The sequence below is a fragment of the Stegodyphus dumicola genome, chromosome 1 (assembly GCF_044657685.1).
Source record: "Stegodyphus dumicola isolate Sdum_Otavi_A_Nest chromosome 1, ASM4465768v1".
Lineage (NCBI taxonomy): Eukaryota > Metazoa > Arthropoda > Arachnida > Araneae > Eresidae > Stegodyphus > Stegodyphus dumicola.
Window position 1 is genome coordinate 147654083 of NC_140768.1, and position 21688 is coordinate 147675770.

Sequence of the window (21688 nt, forward strand, 5' to 3'; positions counted from 1 at the left end):
GCTTTATATTAGAAGAGAAATTTCTTTTCCATATTCAAAACACCTACATTGGCGATGTTTGGCGACGGGTACGTTAACCCTAGACTAATTTAATTATAGCTATTATTACAGAAATTAGCAGATACTCAGGTTATTGTACACAAGAATTTCACTTTACTTGCACATTATAAACATCAGAGAAGATATAAACTCTAAATGAAGGCGTAATTAACATTATACTTACTAAGCAAAGTTCAGCGCCTGGACCAGGTTTCCAATTGTCTCTTCGGCAATTATTTACCCATATTTTTCTTCTTTCTTCATTTTTAGGAAATTTTACCAATGTATGACCTTTCCGTGAATGATTTGAACAATTAATAGCTGTACATCCGCCTATTTTACACAAGAAAAACACAAAAAATTGTTGCACCTTAACCACTCAGCCGCCATTAAATCTCCCACTTGGGAGCGCGAATGCCTGATGATTCAGCCTGGTTTATAGGAGCCTTACTAAATACAATAACGCGTTTGCGTTAAAAAGGTAAACAATGTACATAAAATTAATTTAGTTGTTGATATGTTAAAGTTAATCTACATACATTTTTTCACCTTAGTATTTTAGATGAAGGTATATATAACTCCAACATTATTACCCTTAATACTTTTCTTTTTTAATTCTGACCATTAATTTCTACACTTATCTATAATAATAGTTAAATATGTTTGAAAACATGTTCTTCATATAAATGCAGTAAAGATTATGCAAATGGAATATTTATCCCGTAAGTAACGTTAAAAATTTTAAAAGATAAAATATACATGAGTATATTATTTGGAGATACTCAGATAACTCGGATGACATTTTATTTTGATGAACTAAACCGTTCATTATAGATTTACTTTTACTCTCTATATTAAAATAAACTTATGTTAGCATTTTATAAAGAATAAATATCTTATATAAAATTATCCATTCATATTATATTACCAACAAATTTATAATAAAATATATGAATGAATGAATGCAAAAATAGGTACAGGAATTTTAACTTAACCCCATTGCAGTTGTGCATAACGTATTTATATCCTTTTATTATATTCTTGTTGATATTTGCAGTTCTTCTAAAAAACAGTTTCTTGAAATATTAACATCTGAGGTTCGTGTTTCGAAATAATTAATCCAAATCACTTTGTTGTACACTTATGAAATGTTCACACTGCATGCAACACAAATCTAGTAGTTATAACCCCTGTCTTGCACTATCCTCCTCATATCAGGTCACACACTCAGAGTCATACTTAACATTCTTAAAAACTGACTGGCTTCAGCATCTGTTTAAAATATTCCATAATTAAAAAGGTGGGGATAAATAGATTCCATTTCCACATCACCTTAGAAGTAGGTTTGCACTTGCTTTAAAAAAACAGAAACTGTAAAATACTCTTAAAGAAGCATGCTAAATATTTCAATTGTTACTTTTAAGTATTAATTTCAGTTTTAAGGAAATGAAAGTTGAATTATAATCATGAAGAAATTGGTTATTGCGAAGCATGACATGCATAACAAATTAAGCAATATGATACGTTAAATATTTAAAAATTTTGAAAGTAATTATGTCTGTACATCAAGTGCAAACCTACATCAGGAGGTAGGAATCGTGATGCGTTTTTTTTTTTTACGGAGGTGTCGCCAAGAGCCATAATCCTCCGAACCTGAAAAATTCAAAAACCAAGGAAGGCAAAAAATGTTTTTTTAAGTATAACAGTCAAGATATTATAAAAATGAAATCACTGTTACAAGAAAAATAAGATACATAATAAAGAAATAATATACAAATAGGGTGTTTACATATTTTTAGAATAATTTTGATCAGAATTTTAAAAAAAATCACACGTGGACTGTTGTGCCTTTTATCTCATAAAGAGCTAAGCTTCCTAAGTGCAAAGCCATCACAACAGATGGAATCTGGAAAGTTATGGATGAGGAATAAAAATCAATACCCATGGAAATATTATGAAAAGCCCTTCTTTCGGAGAAATCATGGGCATTTTCTGGGCAGGCTTGCCGGAAAAAAAGCTATCATATTGAACATATAAAAAATACTCTTTACATTTTAAACATAATTAAATGGCCCCCAAATTGTTCTAAAAATGTGTAAATGCCTTCTTTTGTATATATTTACATTTAGTGCTTACCAAAAATACTTAGGAAATAAATTACATTTTCGAACCTGTAATTCTGCTGTATTTATTTATGAAAGGGCTGCAGGATTTTTAATTTCCATACTCTGAAATGCAATTGAAAAACATGCACTTATTACTTTTTTTGCAAAGCTCTTTCTATATATATATACAGGGCGTAACAGAATTTATATCACAAGTTTAAGGGATGACAGAACATGGCAAACTTAATAATTTTCAGTATACATTGTCAAATGTCATCACAGGAACACAATAGTATGGAGGATGAAAGATTTTCTTATTGATGGTTATTTACAAGAATTGTTAAAATTAAAAATGGTAAACTGCAATATATAAATCACAACACTGAAGAACCAAGGCATAGACTGGCATAGACTTTAAAAGATGCCCACATCAAGTACTCTTGAATTAACACCAATTGTGCTGATACATTTTTCAAGAGAATCAATATATGTCTCTTAAAAGAAATCCGTCATAGTTGTGGTGCATGTATCACCGTGCAGTTGCTACTTGTACTTTTGAACAGCTGTTGTTAATACCAAATGCTATTTTTAGTAATTATCTGCTTTTAAAAAGCTGTCTGACTTCTGCATTTACATTGCATTGTTTTATGCAAACTGTCTTTTTTGCCATGGTTTATCAGCCTTTAAAGCTGTCATATTTATTGCTAAATGTAAGCAGATAATAATAAAAATGCTATATCTTATTGTTTACTTTTTATGATGCATTTTAGAAAAAGAATCAAGTTCTTAAAATAAATTAAAATGAAAAATTGCTTATTCTTACCCCACATATCATCACCATCTTCAATAAACTGCATTTCATCATCTTGACGGGCAGCTTTTTTCGGTGGCATTAAATCTTCAATATCCTCACTTTGTACTGTTGGCTCATTTATAAATTTCAACTCTAAACCATTTTTTCCATAGCCAGGATATACAGTTTTAATATCTTGTAGGAACTGGTAAATTTTTTCGCCCGGATATTGAAATTGCTTCAAACGAAAACACTTGTAATAATGAAGGGCCATATACTGTATCAGACTTTGATCATTGCGTCTATTAACAATTGTTCTTTTAAAAATTTTGTTTTCATTTTCTAACTGATTTATCGTATTGAATTTATCCTTTTTAGCTACAAATTCACCTGTAATGGAAATATGTCAATAAGCTTTTGTGTAGATTCTTGAGGAAATTATTTAACATTAGAAAATTTCTTCATAAACATATTTTTTTAACAAGCTGACTGTAACCGATTAACCAATCATGACCTGTAAAATAATTATTCACAAATTGTTAATTTATTAATATATTCAGATATGAAAACAAAGTGATTTAATTACCTCTGCTGTGATTTGTTGTCTTGTGAACAGCTCCAGAGAACATGCTTTCTACATTTTTATACTGTTTAGCTGAATCGGTACAAATGACTGAAGTTTCTGGATGAACATGACGCTTTATATATGGCCATATATCTCGCTTGCTTTTCCCATTAACTCTAAAAAACAGCCCTTCTTTGTCTTCTCGACAATATATTCCTAAAACAGTTATTGTCATGTTTTTGGTAACCCGCCCTCTGTTATACTTACACTTGGTAAGAAATGTCTCATCAACTAAAATGGTTTTACCTGCAAGGCAAATAAAAGGTAAATGAAACATATTATCACAATTTTGCAATAAAATGGCGTCTACCAGGCGAGCAAACTATTTTCATAATCTTCACCATGTGTAAATTGATTATAAGCCAGTTTCCCTCAAAACGTCCTTCACAATGGCATTCCTCCTTTTACACAGATAGCCCTTTTGACTTTAATATGTTAAAATGTCCTAACTTAACCTGCAGCTTTCGTTCACACGAATTCTCCTGCATAACTAGGCAAGCAACTTTCCACCAACCAATTCCCAGCTCAATTACATCTTGAACAGTCGATAACATTTCCATTATATGATTTCTATCATCTGCAATTTGAAGCATTGCAACTGGAATATTTGCTGTTCTTCGGCAAACTGAAAATTAAATAAAAATGTTTATTATATTTTAACAATTGGCATCTTTCTGGAACTATTATTTCGGAACATCTGCAGTATTCTAAAGAAAGCATCACTGCAGTGTATTGTTAGCAGTGCATCTGTAAGTATTGGCTAATACATAAGTACCCTGAAATATAACTAATTATTATTTACATTATAGGAATGCAATAAAGGGCTATTTGCCTAAAAGGAGAGGTGCCTCCATGGAGTACTTTTTAGGGGAACTTACTTGTATTCATGTTTCCTGGAATTGGCATTCATCTTATGACCACATTTTGGGCAAGGTGGGGGCCTCCTCTTTTTTCGGAAGCAAGCCAGCTTCTGTTGCTAAAATAACTGCCTTTTCTTCATCATTAATCAATGACATTCCTGTCATCATGTTGAAGTATTTCAATTTCTGCATTAATGATGAAGTAGCCATAGCAAAGAAAAAATAGAACCTAACAAAATGAAATTAAATAAATCAAATCAAATATTAAATTAAATGTATTATTTTTAAATTAAAAAATATGTTAAATTTAAGCTAACAATATATCAAACTAAAACACTGATAACATACAGGAATAAAGGCTTAGTAGTACAGGGAAAATATGCAGAAATAAATATTAATAACTTCTGAAATATGAAGAAATTATAAATATTCCTAAGTTACAGAAATAAAAATTTTAATATAAATAAAAATTAGTAATTCAAATATGCAAATATCAATAGATGCAAATAGATAAAAATTTAATTGAAAAAATACTTGCTTTGGCAGGTGATTCCTTTTGAAGTGATACACACAGAGCACTCAACCAAAATGATGTAGGTTCAGAGTTGAGAGGTCAAAATTCGCGGGCTTTTGCGCCTACGTCATTTCGCGAAAAATCGATTCCATGTTAATAATCGATATTTCGTTGATCAAAATTACTTGCATAAACAGTAAAAATGTATATAAACGTATTTTATATTTTTATTACGTATATAAACGTATTTTATAATTTTGCATTGATAAGTAGCAGATATTTTTTTCAATAATAAAAGTTTTTGCAAAAATTAAATTTGATAGACGACTGTGTGAAAAAAAAGGCTTCCTTTTTTAATATGTGTCTTTAATGTTGTTTATAAATGAACTGAATGAAAAGGTTATCTGAATTTTGTAACTAAATCGGCAATAAATTGGATACCACTGTGGCGACATCATTCGTGTTAATGAAGCCTTAATGCAAATACTGTACCAACCCGATGACTGATTTTTTGTCTGTGTGATTCTATATCTAAAAAATGTAAACAAATATTAATCTTATTGGAGTAAGAGCAATGTTTAACATTTCCTATGTTCAAGACATGCACAACCACAAAGCGAATCCAGTGCAGCTTAACCGTAACCGTTCATTGAAATAATCTTGACTTAACCAACGTGCAATAAGACATCTGTCTCTCTCTCCCCCTCCTTTTTTTAATTTTCGCGTATTTTTTACAGGTTTTTCAAAAACCAGCATCTTTTGAATTTATTAGCACGGACGCAGAATTTTTTCCCCTTCATCTTGAAACAAGAAAATAGTTTTAATGTAGGTAAACAAAGAAATGTAATCCTGAATTGCATACTGCAGGGAAACAAGATTTCTAACAATATATTTCGGTTATGTATTTGTTGCAAATACGGTGATGCAAAAATTTCAATATATATATTCATTACCATTAAAAACTAACATGAGTAACAACACAGCAGAAAAAACTATGAAGATAAATCGTATTCAAAGGTTTGAAGATATAAATTTAATTAACTTTTATTTGTTTATCTAAGAAAGAATTTTGCTCATGTTTTGTTTAATAGTTTAAATTTTTTACTGATACACCGAATTTTAATCCGCAAAATCCTCTATGTAAAGAAATCAGTGAAATATCCTTGACATAGAAAAGTAGCAGAATATTGTTTCTTTAATATTTTACATTAACTTATTAGCATTTCAAAAGTTTTTTATTTTGATATAAACTTGATGAGAAGGGATTAAAAAATTGCTTGTATGATACAGAGTGTCTGTCAGCGAGATAGCGGTAAAACTGTTGCATCCTAGTAGTTCGTCTTGGAGTTAAGTTCCGACTAACGGATTTCCGCCATCTTGTGCAAATAACCCGCGAGTGCTTTTCTTATTCTAAATAATTCGTGTTAGGAGTACAATTAATTTATTTAGAAATTAATTCCAGTTTGTTATAGCTAGATAAATAACATATACTTAAATATTAAGTAAATAATTTTAAAAAATGTGTCAATGCGAACGATAAGTTAGGAAAAGACCATATGTTATCTACTTTGTTTTATTAGGATAATTAATTTATAAGGTCATTAAGTTGTTTAGAAAATAATTTATAAGGTAATTAAACGACAACTGGGAGCCCGTCTCCTCAACTTCTTAGTTTCTGGGATAAACCACAATTCATATTTAATTTAATAATAATTATTAATGAAATATAATAAATTAATCATGATTAATTACTTATATTTCATTAATAATTATTATTCCGCAAAATCCTCTATGTAAAGAAGTCAGTGAAATATACTTGACATAGAAAAGTAGCAGAATATTGTTTCTTTAATATTTTACATTAACTTATTAGCATTTCAAAGTCTTATAAGTTTTTTATTTTGATATAAACTTGATTAGAAGGGATTAAAAAATTGCTTGTATGATACAGAGTGTCTGTCAGCGAGATAGCGGTAAAACTGTTGCACCCTAGTAGTTCGTCTTGGAGATAAGTTCCGACTAACGGATTTCCGCCATCTTGTGCAAATAACCCGCGAGTGCTTTTCTTATTCTAAATAATTCGTGTTAGGAGTACAATTAATTTATTTAGAAATTAATTCCAGTTTGTTATAGCTAGATAAATAACATATACTTAAATATTAAGTAAATAATTTTAAAAAATGTGTCAATGCGAACGATAAGTTAGGAAAAGACCATGTGTTATCTACTTTGTTTTCTTAGGATAATTAATTTATAAGGTCATTAAGTTGTTTAGAAAATAATTTATAAGGTAATTAAACGACAACTGGGAGCCCGTCTCCTGAACTTCTAAGTTTCTGGGATAAACCACAATTCATATTTAATTTAATAATAATTATTAATGAAATATAATTAATTAATCATATTTAATTTCTTAATTATTAATGAAATATAATTAAATAATCATTTTAATTTGATAATTATTAACATTTTTAATTTGATTGATTATTTAATTTTTAAGTCATTAATAATTTTAATAGTAATCTAAAATTTTGCTAAGTTCTTTATTTTGTTCTAACAAAATAATTAAACAGCTAATGATCACATGTAACAACAAACAGCTTATGAGCGTATTCACCACGTCTACTGACAAAGTCACGTGATCAGCACGAAGATTCATCTGCAGAGTCGCATGACAGCCGAAGTAAGGCGTAAGAAAATATCCCTTCCCTTTTCCCTTTCTCCCTAGCTTAGTGAACGTTTAAACTTGCAACGTGAACTGTCCTCCCACTGTTTGGCGCCTATCGCTCAAGTAGGTGAACGCGATTTCTGGAAGTTCTCCAAGTGCCGGTTATCTGAGTATCCCCGAAAAACAGAAGACATGGGTCTAATAAAGCCAGATTAGGTTGAAAGCTCAACATAGCTTTCATAAATGTAAAATGCCCTCATTAAAGCATCTGCTTGCCTGAGTTTAGGCATTGCTTTTTTGAAGGCAAGGAGCAGAATATGCTTGTCTACCGCTGGATCGCGGGAGATTTCAATTAAGCATTTTAGTGTAGATGCAAAGACACCGTCTGAATCAATGCTACACTCTGCTGTGGCTGACACTGCTGGGGCTGCAGGGGCTTCTGCAACCGGCAGTCTTGGATTCGTGGATTTGAATCCGTGCTCGGTTGTGTTCTTCACCATCTGTGCATAAGATGGTGAACTGACGTTGCTTGGGGGAGCAGGCATGGGACGTCTTGTCTCAGCAGTTGCTGGGGGCTTAGAAGAACCCTGCGGGGGGGCTGTCTGAGCAGCTGCCCTAGTCCTAGGCGCGGAATTTTTACCGCGAGCCCGTTTATTACCTGGGTATCGGGGACAAGATTTATATGAAGCAGGATGATCTCCACCGCAGTTGCAGCAAGTGGCAGGTACGTCTAAGCCTTTGGTACACTCACGTGCCCAATGGGGTCCAGAGCATCTGACACAACGGATTGGAAGGGTGCAGAGTTCCGAAGAATGGAAAAAGCCCTGGCACCGAAAGCACTGAGTAGGGCCCTTGCGGCCGCGGTAACGCTCAATGCTGATCTCTGTGCCCCACATGTCAGTGACGGCAAACAGATGATCGAGGAAGGGGTGTGGGATAACTTGTAAATAAACAAGTGGCATTGGGTGTCTGGAGCCAGGCTGAGTAAGCCGAACGATGCGATGCACTTTAAATCCCATCGCCTCAACTTCCTCTTTGATATCCCCGATATCAGTTTCAACAGGGAGGCCTCTGATGACAATTTTGACTGGCCGGTCCTGCTTTAGATCGAAAGTTTTGAACTGGATGCCGGCTTGCTTCATCCAGCGGGTGACCTCCCTGAACTCCAGCTCTGTCTGAACAAAAATTTTGAGATAGGGTTCAGTCAGGATGCTCCGTAAATTAGGGGCAATTTCTCTCATGAAAGACACTTGTGTCTTCCAGTTTTTGCTGCTTTTGAGATGTATTGCCGGAATCTCAGACTGCGGTGTGGGGGGGTACGTTCCGTGCCTGCTCGGAATTAACTCCCTCACTAGTACTTGCAGTAGCAATTTCTGCGTCATTGGATTGATCGCTGATTAATGAATTTTTGATTTTTTCATACTTGTTAGTATTCCTCTCCTTTTTAGGAGTAGCATTTTTTGAAGTGGCTGTCAATTTAGAATTTGGAATAATAGTATTTGCATCTTTAGCATTTAGAGCCAAATCATCTATTGTGAGATCCACAATAGGCGCCTTCCCTTGCTTTCGAGCCGCAGGGGTGATAAACCCGTCAGAGTCGATAGTCTGCGTCTTTCGCTTCCGCGATGACGTCGACTGGACCAGTTTCCCACGCACGAGGTGCGGGGGAATAGATGCCTCGTGCTTTCTAGGATCTTCTGCGGATTGAGCGGCAGCCATCTTGGCTAAGCGCTCGCTCTCCAATATATTTAGAAATTCCTCTCTGGTTGAGGGAAGGTAAAAAATGGGTACATCTAGAGCATTAGCAATGTCATTAATCTTATGGAAAAGTGACTTACCCGCCCGGTCGAGCTGGTCGTATCCATTTTGATCCAGTGGCATTGGCGTCTTCTTCATGAAATTCTTCTGACGCTGTATGGCCTCAAACTGCTGTTTCATGTCATAAAACTTGATAACCAGGTCCATGCGTTCGTCATCTGGCGACGCTGATTGCACAGAGGGAGCTTGATCCCTGATTTCACTCATATCTTGGTCAATAATATCACTATTATCGCAAAAATTCGGAGAATTGCCCTGCGTTGGCGGGAGCTCGTTACACGAGCGACCGTCACCCTCGCCGTCCATCCTCGGAATCACGTGTGCTAGGGGGAGGGGCAAAGGCTCTTTCCAGTCCATACGAAATTTTGCAGGAAAGGCCAAAAAGTAATGGGGGAGGGGGTTAAAATTGAGGAAAGCCTGCTAGACTTAGAAAATAATTTGGGCTGAAAAAAAATTATTTCTAACGTTCATTTTGTCTGAGGAGGAATATTTCCTTTAAGCATTACTTTGAAATCACATAAGCGTTTGTAGTTGGTTGACAGTGCATTTAAGTTATAATTATTTAAAGATTTTAATTATTTTTATTTATTTATTTTATTTTTTATTATATATATATATATTTTTTTATAATTACTAATTAGTGATAGTTTCTTAATAAGGCACCTGGGCGTAATGGCAAACCGCACATTGAGTTGAACAGTGTTAAACTAATGTCGCATACTGCGCATGCCCAGAAACAAATTTGGCGTAATTATTATGTTGGCGCGATTTGAAAAGAGGATAAATACGGTATGTGGTAGATGTACCGCCATCTGATTGTAAACAAATCCGGCGTTTAAGTCTTCGTAGAGTATATGTGCACAGGGATAAATAGAAGGGCTAGCTCTTTTCTTTGTTCGACTCCTCGCCGACGCGAGCCTAATGGGGGGACGTAACAGGCAATAATCTGACGTCACTGTGATGCCACCTGTCCTGATTTCCCGCGTTTAAAACAGTAGTTTCATTGAGCTGCGAGACGATTTTCTAGAGGTTACATTATCAGGTTCAATGTTCCGTCTTACTTTCTTCGGGAACATGCAAGGACCTGACTCGGAACAGAGAGCTTACTAAAGCTATGTTCAATAATTGTGGGAAGTAGACAGGATACACAAGAAGGGTATACAAAACCCTTTATTTTTCTCTATTTACAATAATTTCCGTACTTCGGAATACAAAGACCCACTTCTTGGGGTCTAAACGTAAGAATATAAAAATATAACTAAATGCTAACTTAACTTTGAAATAATAAACGTGGAAGATTGGCCTTATATTAACAGGAAGCCGTATGTAGTACAGAGAACTGTGAACACTACAATACGTTTAAAATTATCAAGAGGATTAAACCTCTGGCCTGGAAGGCAACCAGCAACTGAGTAAAACTTCTAAGGTAAGCGGCCTGCTTCGACTACTCCTTCCTCTCTCTCGCTTGGCAAAAAGCCACAACTTAAATACTTGGCGTTCGCCAGACAAACTTTGCATAAATACGTTAACGCTTATAATTCTGGCCGGAAGTAGAAAATAAGAAGTGATAGTAAAGATTTAAAATAAAATAAACGTTAGTAAAACTTAAGATCCTTACAACATATTCCAAATTAATTTTAATAATATATATATTTGTTTTCTAATAATGTATATATTTAAAATAATTTAAATATATGTAATTTTAGTCAGTTTTTATTTTAAATTCTATATTGTAAAGTATCGTTTACGTAATATGGCTTTTTGCGCTGCAGTAACGTGTCGTAGCACTTACAGAAGTATGAAAGGATGAGATATTTTATTTCATGGGACCAAAGGATCCAAATGAGAGTTTGCTTTTGACGAAAGAATGGATACACAAATGTCAAAGAGAAGATTCTATTAATGTGAAGAGCTGAAAAATCTGCAGCGAACATTTTCTATGCAGTGTTTATGAAGATGATATAAAAAATCGCTTGTTTGGATAGCCACAGAAAGAAACTGTTGAAATGGAATGCTGTGCCGAAAGTAAATTATGATGACAATAATAAATTGAAATTGATGATGACAATAATAAATCGAAATTGATGATGACAATAATAAATCAAATTTTAATGATTTTGAAATAAAACTCACAAATGAAAATGTAGATCATCCTGAATGTTTAAGGATAAACAAGAATGCATTGATAATTTGAAGAACAAAATAATATCCTTAGAAAATTGTATTAAAGTACTGAAAAATAGAGAAAAGAAAAATTTTAGAATGTTTGTTCAGCGACAAAGAAGGTGGACGACATCTAGACAGAAATTAAAATCTCAAATAGCGAAATTTGGGGCGGGGGAACACAAATCGGAGAATTTGGAAAAATGTCTAAAGCCTATTATTATAAAGACGCAGATTAATGCATTACTGAAAAAGAAGAAAAAATCAGGTGGACTAGTGAAAATATTTCACGTTGCATCGTCATAAGAGCTCTGTCATCTTAAAGCTATGATTTTTGGAAAGAAAATAAATTAAGAAAAAATTGGAATATCTTTACCTAGTATTATCAAATTAAAGAAATGGTGTTTATTTTATTTTTTAGTGTTTTCTAAATTTTAGTATAGTCCAAGAATTCAAAGTCATGTTCTTACTCTAAAGAAGGAAAGAGGCGAATATTTGTATTCTGTAGAAAAAATATGCGTTCTCAGTTTCGACGAAATGCATATAGATTGAAAATTGTGCTATGACTCTAAACTGGACTAAGTTGGTTTTTTCAAAATGTGCAGTTTGTTTTAATCAGAGGTCTCATTTCGCGCTCTGCCTCAAATTACTGAGAAACCGCGTTTTAGATAGAGGATTTGTTTTAGAAGATGTAACTGTTTTAAATTTTGATATTATTAAAGAGGTTTTTAAATAGAGATTGAGTTACTAATTTTGTTAAGTACTTGTTAAAGTTATTCTTATTGTATCCTTTGTAACTAATTATTGATTAGATTTTGTGCTAGATTAGCATTCTAGATAAAATATAATAGTATAAAACATCAAAGTAATTGGCATAAAAAGACCTGCTTCCTTTACTCACACTTTTGAAAAATTAAATAACTGATTTAGGTACTCTGAATAAAGCTATTTTGTCAAAATTAAGGTAACAATCTTATATACATTTATTTAATTGTAATATAGATATAAGTATAAATTACAAAATTATTTAAAAAATATCTATTATATTGAATCGGAAGAGAATTATAACAATGTAAAATTTACAATTAGGCAAAAAATCAAACGTAGGTTAGCAGAAATGTTGCCATATATGTCATGTATGTTTAAACCTATGTCAATGTAAAGTTGTTTTTTGAGTAAATTTAAATAGCTGCTATTATAGTTATCTTAGAAGCAGTATAAAAATTCTCTCAGTTAGCATGCAAATAAAGAAATGATTAGAAATAAACGTGCATTAAATAAAAAAAATCTGCAAATAAAAATTTAAAAAAAAAAAAAACCACTGAACTTTATGTTAAAAAAGAGTAGCACATTTTATCTATTATTTTAAAATTGAGTAAGCATTATTAAATTTTTTAATGGTCCAGTCTAAAATGCATAAAGCAGTAACATTGCCTCTTCCAAGTTATAGCTATCTTTCACGCACAGCTCGTTTTAAACGCTGGTTCAAAAACGCTAATTGCCAAGCTGTGAATTATATTGGCGTGCTCAGTGTCATCATGGCTACGTCATCACTTCTCACTTTCTGCTTCAGGGGGAAAAGCTCTATGAGCTAGCCCTTCTCTTCTAAGTCCTGATATGTGCAATGTAAAGTAATTACTGTGTAAAATTTGATTTTTTTCCTGTACTGCTCCAACAACTGGAAAGTTAAACGATACGATCAAGTTTAAATTCGATTGAAGAGTGCACAAAATGGGTAAAGGAAGTAGCGTAAATGCAGATGCTCCAGTGGATAGCGCGAGCTTCAAACCAAATGCTATTGCGAGATTGCTTTCAGGTATGTATATATTTTCCCATTTCAGTAAATTTGATATGTTATATGTGCAATATGTGATATATTGTATTTTAACGCATATACAGTTCATTAACATTTTTTAACATTTCCTAAATTTCTATATAATGTAGCATTAAGAAAGATGTTTTAAGAAATTTGTTTCCTTACTGTTTTAATTTTTTCGAAAAGAAACATCATTTTCGAGAAACTTCAAGAAGAAAGTTATTAGCGTAATTTTATTACAGCTAAAACTGATGCAAGGTACTTGAGTCTTTTATCTCAAAATGTGCTGAAATGTTTTGGTTGAAGTTAATATAAAATAATGTAATGAATTGTGGTATAACTGTAAAGAATTGGTAAAAATAAAATATAATTAGCTCAAATTTACTTAACTCCTTATATTATCAAATATCTATTGAATAGAAAAACCTGTTGAAATATTAAATGTAACAAGTTCTATTTTTAAAAGGCAGATGATTGTACAGCATGTAGGAATTGATGATGATTTTTAATACTCCTAAAGTAATAGTAAAGTCAACAATAAAGTATATTTTGATGTATGTAATTTTCATCAATGATTACATAAAATTGCACTTTGATATAAAGTATGCTTGGATTGTTTTCATGTATGCTATATATTATTGCAAATTAGTTCTTCATAAAATTGTATATTTCTGCTGTGAAAAAGTATGTATGCAATCATGCAAGTTGTAGGAAAACATGTACGTGTACTGCACATGTACCAGGACGACAAGATAACAATTATGACTGTCAATCATTATTTGCTGACTGTATCTGTCAAGCTGACTACACAGACTATAGTAGCCAAAGATAAGTTGTAGAAAGTGTGTTTCAGAGTTGAATATATGAATTAAAGTTAGTAGGATAATTATTCTTAACTAAATAATAAAATTTAAATAAAACCCCTTATTTCATTTTTTAAAAATTCTCTTATTATTATGATGTGATTTCACAACCATTGACCCTCTCCTATTGTTAAATAATTCATTCAGCACTGAACAACATATTATTTTATTGGTATAAAAAATAATATATTTTGTGTGTATGACCAAGTTATGATCTAAGATTTCTCAATACTTGAATTATCCTTTTAAAGATTTTTATAAAATGATTTTTTTAATTTCAGGCATTGGCACAGTGAATGGCAGCTGAAAAATTTTGACCCTTGTTTCTGGAAGTGAAATGTTAGATGTAAGTAATGATGTTTGAGACCCTTATCACACGGCATTTGTTTCACATGAACAACTTGTTTCGGACAATTTTTCTGCCTGGTTTACTATTGAAAGAAAGACATGCAACGTTTTCCTTCCTTTCTAAAAAAATTGCAAATTGTTCGTTTTCAATCAATCAACTATCAGCTTGTTTGTAATGGGGAACCAGTTTCCCATGTTAACCCCAAAGTGATCTATGATAATTGGCTGTTGTGACAAAGCAGAAAAATTGTGCCAAACAGTTATTCTTCCGAAACAAACTGACGTGTGATAGCATCCTTACTGTTAATAATACTGTGAAGCACTTAATTGTATGCTTTGCTAATGAATATGTACTAGGCAATTGTGGTTATTATGAAAGACGTGAAATTTCAAATACAATTGTTTCAGTTACAATTATTACAGATATTATTTAATTTTGTAATAATGCTAATTAAAAATATGAATTAAGAAAATGCAAAAATTAGTGTATAAGCATACTAAATAGTTCAGAGTAAGACTTGTACTTAATTTATAGTACGCACTCATTCACACATATGATGACTCGTACACTGATATAAATTTGATATGCTTTTATACTGTTTACATGTCTTCTATATTCAGATTTGAATCATCATCTGCCAACAAATTCAGTTAATCAGGCATTGTTGACCTTATTAGTTTCTTGCAGATGTGTGAACTTTGGAAACATTTTTAGATTTAGTGTAGTTTTTGTTTGCTTTTCAGGTTTTCACATAATATCAACTAGAAACATTACCTCTTCATTTTAAAGGTCAAAAAGATAAAATAAAATAAAAAAAAAACAATTAATTAGTTAATATCAAACCTAAAATGTTCTTTTATTATACAATTATTATTTAAGCCATCCAAATGGGCGCAATATTTTTATAATACTTTTATTTAATTTTCCAGTATATGTTATTGAAGCCATTCAAATCCCACTTGGGCATTTTCAAGCATATTAGTTATTGAATATTATGTCTGACTGTAAACACACAGGCAAAGTATGTATAATTATTATGTAATTTAACCTATCTTTCCTTCAACTATTTCTTTAAAATTACACGAGACAGGCATACATTTGAGCTTTGATTAACAGACTTAGTGTAGTCGCCATGACGGATAAGAAAACAGATGAATAATAGACCACCCATAATCACCAACATATAATGCAAGGATTTGAGAATAAAGATTGCTTATTAGCATAATAGTGCACTGAATATTAGATATAAAAATTATAGAACTGAAAGATTTGTCACGTATCATCTTTGCTTATTATTATATATATTGAAAATAAACAGTTTGCTTCTGCAACAGAATAAATATCAAGTGTCTTGAAATGTACCTGGAGCTTTACAGTTCAGTACATTATACAAAGAGCAGTATATATAATGATTATCAGGTCTGTACAGAAATTTTTAATGGAAAATTGTGTATAGATTTAGTTGATATTTCTTATCTTGTGTACAGATTTAGTTGATATTTTGCAAGACATGGCAATATTTCAGACTTTTATTGTAATTACTGTGACAAAACAATCATTAGAAAATTATACACGTATGAAAATTATTAATATTACATTATGTAGCTTATATTAATAATTTTCATACGTGTATATGTAATATTTTGGCAGGCAGAGGAATGACCAAAGCTTGACAATATAACTACATCATAGGCCAGGCATTGTTATGGCTGGATAGAAGGTTGCAAAATGACGACAAAGAAGGATTTAGCTTTTTAGATCCCACATCTTTATTCAATTCTCTCAGCAGATCATTTTGCCTTTAGATGAAATTCTCAAAATTATATATTCAATATTGATTTAAACTAAGTAAGATTAAATTTAGACTTTACGTCATATCTGCTTTAACAAAGGAAAGAACAAGATGGGAGGAGCAGCTGCAAGGTCTTGTAGCAGCGGTAGAAGAAAGCAGTCTGACGAAAAATGGCACGTATTCAGTATGTGTACTAGCGGTTATATAACATGCCAGAATGTTCTCGAAAGTACTGGTCTAGGATAAGATCCTGAAACTGCAGTAAGTTAATTATAGGTTGCATGCTCGCGCAGAGCAAAGCCACTGTATTTTCTATATTTTACATGTATATAATATATATTCTTTGTGTCTTGGTGAATACATTCTACCTCGCTGGCAGGTAACAGAAACTGACGATCAAAAGATTGATGAATATTTAATAATTTTGATGAGATTATCTAGGAAAGTAAAATAGTTTAAAACGTATAAACGTATTAAATATGGTTTTCCAGAATGTTTCCTAGCATAGTTTTTAATCTCAGACTAAATGATACACATTATCTGGAAGTTCATATTCTTGTGTCATAAAGTATGCTTTATTGTAATTAGTCTTAGATTGTAAAGTTAAATTTATGAAAATATGATGAGTTAAAAATGTATTGCAGATATTAAACTAGATTTTTATATGCAATTTTGAAATTTTAGAGATCTTGCTTCATGTAATTATTTTTAATGTTTTTATTAAATTCTTAATTAATGCTATTATGCATGCATTAGAAAGTGAAATGAAATAATACTTAGAGATATCATTTGGCTGCATTCTGTTGTTTCTCAGTTAAACTATTCTGCATTCAAAAAATTACTCAAGGATTCTCACGAATACCAGCTCAAACAGTTCCAAAGTATTTCTGCAAAATATACATAATTACTTAAGAATTGTATCTTTTTGATAATATTATTTAGCCTTTACAAGTTACTGCCAAAATTATTTTGTAAATCAGAAATCTTCGAGGGGATTAGTGTGTCTCGCATAGTTACCCTGGTGCCACACTATAACACTGAAATTGATAAATGTATAATTGAATGTTTAATCAAAAATGTCTAATTCCTCTTTTATGATATTTCAATAATTGATACTACTGAAACAAGAAATATTGGTACATTAACATTTTCTTAATATTCATTGTGTATTTGTTATGATGCATGTATTAATGTCATTACAAGTTAGCATTTGATAATGTTTGTTTCAACAATTTAGGGTTTGATGAAGTGCCACAGAGATTATCGCTTAAAGAATGCATGCAGGCCAACCACCAACACAAGATATTAAAAGAGCAATGAAAATGAAGATTTAACTATAAAGAAAAATCTGACTAATATTATTACTCATAACACTTAATTGTTTCGTATTATTGTAAATTTATGCGAGTTTTCCTGTATTCTGTTTATTTTGCAACTTATGTTATTGTAAATTCATGTATGTTTTCATTCTTGCTCTGTCACGCATTTCATACTAATTGTTTGTTGTGCATATTAATTATATGTGTATATTACTTCATTGAATTACTGTATTTGAATTTTAATAAACCTTTTTACCATTCAGTAGTACTTTTCCATAAAACCCTGAACATTCTAAACATCCCATATCACTAATCCTCAATTCTAAATAATACTCGAGTTTACTTAATTCATGTATTAATAACGAATTTGAAAAATAATACAATAGTGACATATTTTGAGGTAAAATAAATACTGCTCAATTGGACAATTTAAAATGTTTTTCCTTGTAATAGAGGAACATTGTTTAAGGATTTAATTATTAGTATTTGAATATTGTATTAATATATGATTAATTAGTATATGAATATACTGTGTGTAATGAATAAGTAAGGCAGTGAATAAATTTTGAACAATAATTTCATATGAAGAAATATGATCTGCCTGGGTTAAAAAATTAATCTTTAAATCCTATTTATGAGATTATATGGCTGGAATCTGTAGCCCAAAAGCAGTTAAAGCAACCCACCTCCAAAAAAGAAGACATTTTAAATAGTTTCTTCCAAAACTTGAAATATTTAAACATTACACGACCCTAAATTTCTAGTGAATTTAAATACTCATTTCATTCAGTTCAGCTACTAGCCATTATATGAAATTTTCCTATATTATTAAAATGTTCCTCATGATTTTGCAAGGTGAAGACCACAGATCTTCTGCCCTCATAAGTAATGATGATATAATCAGCATGAAGTAGACTTCAGCATAAGGAATATGGAACTATATATTTTGCTCTTTGTTTATTAATTAGCTCACTTTTAAAAAATTCATATCATATAGTAAGTAGTATTCATAATTTTTCTCATTTTCTTAATATTTCATTGAAGTATTTAAATGTTAATTTAATTAGCAATACCTAATAATGTCAAATGCATATATTATTATACAGAATGGGATTCTGACCATAACACTCAGGCAAAGTGATATACATGTTAATTTGTCAACAAGTTTCTGCGTTATGCTTTTTACTCTCTACACAATGTTTAATTTTTAATTATTATTTTTTATTATTTGTAGGACCTAATAATAAAAAATAATAGTAATACCAGAAAGTGTGACTTTATCCAACAGGAGACCTATGTTCACATCTTATATTTTGAATTTACAGTTTTCTTTTGTAGATGACAGACACCATATATTCAAAAGAAATTAACATGCTGCTGAATATATGCATGTGTTTTTCATATTTACAGCTGTTGCATGTGATGTTATGTAATCGGGTAAAAAATGAAAGAATTAAGTTTATTGACACCAAAACAAATGCATACTTCGATATAAAGGCTGCATAAAAATGAAAATGGCTAAATTAAAATAGTGAATTGAGGTTGTAGAGTTCTCATTTATTTTTATTAACCAGCTATTTTATGATAATTAGCTTTTCTTTCTTCCTTTCCATTTTACTTCCAGGATGCTAATTTTGAGTGTATTCAAATGAGGTGAATTCATTTCCTTACTTTTGATTTACGCCATAAATGCTAGCTGATTCTGTATGAACAAGCTGTGCACTCTGTTAATTTGTCCGAGTCTATAAAAGGTTTTTTTTACACCTATTCCAAACCTCTATTGTAATTTCCAAAACATAACAAAAAGTCGCTTAAGTTTTCCAGAGTTCTCACACAGTATATATTACCAAAGTGGGTAAAACTCGTATAAGGTGTAAGAAAGACCAAAAGGAGATTTATTAAATCAAGAAAAGTAATCGGTGGAAAAGGCATTTAATCTTAATAATGAAAAATCGAATTTTACACCAAATATTCAGACTTTTGTAACTGTTTTATATTTAATTAGCGAGAGTTTAAAATAAAAATTACCTTTATATTCATAACATAGGTTACATTCTGTTAATTTCCCATAAATAAACATAAAGAATACATTGACAAAATCATTGTACTAAGCTATTTTCATTGTACTTCAAATTTAGGTTGTTTTCATGAAATTCTTTTATTAAACATTAACTTATACCTGATAATCAATCTTCAAGTTCGAAAATAAGTTAACTGTAATTGCATTTGTTTTATGATCAAATATTTTAATTTGGCATTTGAGCATTTCTAATGGCATTTCTTTTTCTGTTTGACATCTCTGCTCTGTTAAGGTTATAACCAGTTAAATTGTTGCTGTATCTCTGAAAAATCAACAGCATTCTTAAACACCATTTTAAAAATATTCTGTGCGTCTTATTTCTGTGTGTAGTATTTTATCAGTAGAATTTTTCCTAAATAAATACAGAAGTTGTTATGAAAACATTTGAGAGTACATGTCTTGAAAGAGAAACAGTATTCGTAGTGTTTAGTCAATTATGATATATTAACAGCTATCATAATTGCATGTATGTTGTATGCATTATACATATATATATGCATAAAGAGCCAATTTTGGCAATAAGTAGAGCTGTTACAAAATAATCATGAAGTCTAATGGAACGTACTCGTCACACATACTGGGGAGGAATCAAATTTATGTACGTATTTGCCACTCTTAAAGAATTTTTGGGGGGAATTACAAATGTACCAATTTCTTATTAATATATAATCATTTGTTAATATTAAAGAAAAATTTATTTCTTAACTTAACTAAGCCAGCTAAGTCATAGACCGAAATATGTGTTTCTGCAGATATTCAGAACTTCCGGAACTACGAATAAATTCACAGTTACAAAATATGTAAAATATATTTCTTTTAAATGCTTGGAATATTCGGAAAAATATCTAAATTCAAAGAAATGGTAAAATACGTTTCACTTGCAGATTCTTTGTTATTTATTTGATTATATCACCATTAATAACAATGTTCACCCCCCAGAATAAAAAATATATTGTTTATGTAATGAAGTCTTGGTTTGTTTCCCTTGACAAGTCAATTAATCTATCATCAATGACAATAGCTACTTTTTAAGTACTTTTAATTTTGGCACTTAAAATGTTTGCATTTCAAAATAATATTTCTATGCAGCTTTTAAATAATTTTTAATGCAACAGAAAAATCTAAATAACTTCAAATGCTGGCTAAAATTCATTCCAATAATCCATCGCTTTAAATTTCTGTTCCTTGCAGACGATACAGGAAAAACCTTTTCTAATAATATATTTCTAATTCTACCAGAAATTATTGATAAATAACCCGATGAAAAAATTGATACAGGCATAGATGGAGAAGATGTAAATAATTATTACGAAATAATGTGAAGCAGTGTTTGCATTCAAAATGTAAGATGTTACACTTATGAAATTCTGCACTTCACTTTGGAACTGTACGAATTTTCGCTCAGAAAAAGACTGAAATTCAGGATATATTAGTTACACTTTTAAGGAATAAAAACAATTCAGAATTTACCATACGTTACATTCGTACATACGCAAAGAAACACGGACATACGTAAAAAATATAGCAAGTGTTTGCAAATAACATTGAAGAAATTTTACAATTCCTTAATGCTGTTTATTTAATTCTTTTAAATAACAAATAAAAGCGCGAATATACGTTAACAAACTAAGCGGGAAAATTCAGTTTACATTACTGAGAATTACATGTAAACAAATTACATCTAAATAACGAATTATTAAGCACAATATATGGTAACAATTATTAAATGCACTGTTAGACAAATTAAAATTAAACATATACAGTCAAAAGTCGTTAATTCGGACACCCATAATTCGGAATGATCTATAATCCGGACCTCAAAACTAAAAACTTTCTGCGCATGCGCCGCGTTGACACATGCGCATAGGCGTTTACGCGTGCGCG

General features: G+C 31.2%; 2 protein-coding genes across 4 annotated transcripts in view; one reads left to right on the forward strand and one right to left on the reverse strand.

Annotated features, from left to right (window-relative positions):
* Window positions 1-235: 235 nt before the first annotated feature.
* LOC146999308 (uncharacterized) overlaps window positions 236-21688 on the forward strand; it is a 31385-nt gene continuing 9932 nt past the window's right edge. The window contains exon 1 of the mRNA XM_085821744.1: window positions 236-520. The gene's annotated coding sequence lies outside the window, so the exon portion shown is untranslated. The remainder of the gene's footprint in view (window positions 521-21688) is intronic.
* On the reverse strand, window positions 1231-4666 carry LOC146999309 (uncharacterized). Of its 3 annotated transcripts, none has more exons than XM_085821754.1 (3): window positions 3524-4665; window positions 2176-2267; window positions 1231-1311 (listed from the first exon to the last, which is right to left on the reverse strand). In XM_085821754.1, exons 1-2 carry the CDS (start codon window positions 3837-3839, stop codon window positions 2254-2256), a joined length of 330 nt encoding a protein of 109 aa, XP_085677880.1. In that variant the 5' UTR covers window positions 3840-4665; the 3' UTR covers window positions 1231-1311; window positions 2176-2253. The 3 variants fall into 3 exon arrangements, with proteins under 3 accessions (XP_085677880.1, XP_085677886.1, XP_085677885.1); XM_085821760.1 differs by lacking the exon at window positions 3524-4665 and adding an exon at window positions 2968-3226; XM_085821759.1 differs by lacking the exon at window positions 1231-1311 and adding an exon at window positions 1617-1692 and having other exon boundaries at window positions 3524-4666.

Excerpts from the sequence above, each read along its gene's own strand:
- LOC146999309 (XM_085821754.1), bottom strand. The coding sequence starts at position 3,839 with ATGTTTCATTTACCTTTTATTTGCCTTGCAGGTAAAACCATTTTAGTT.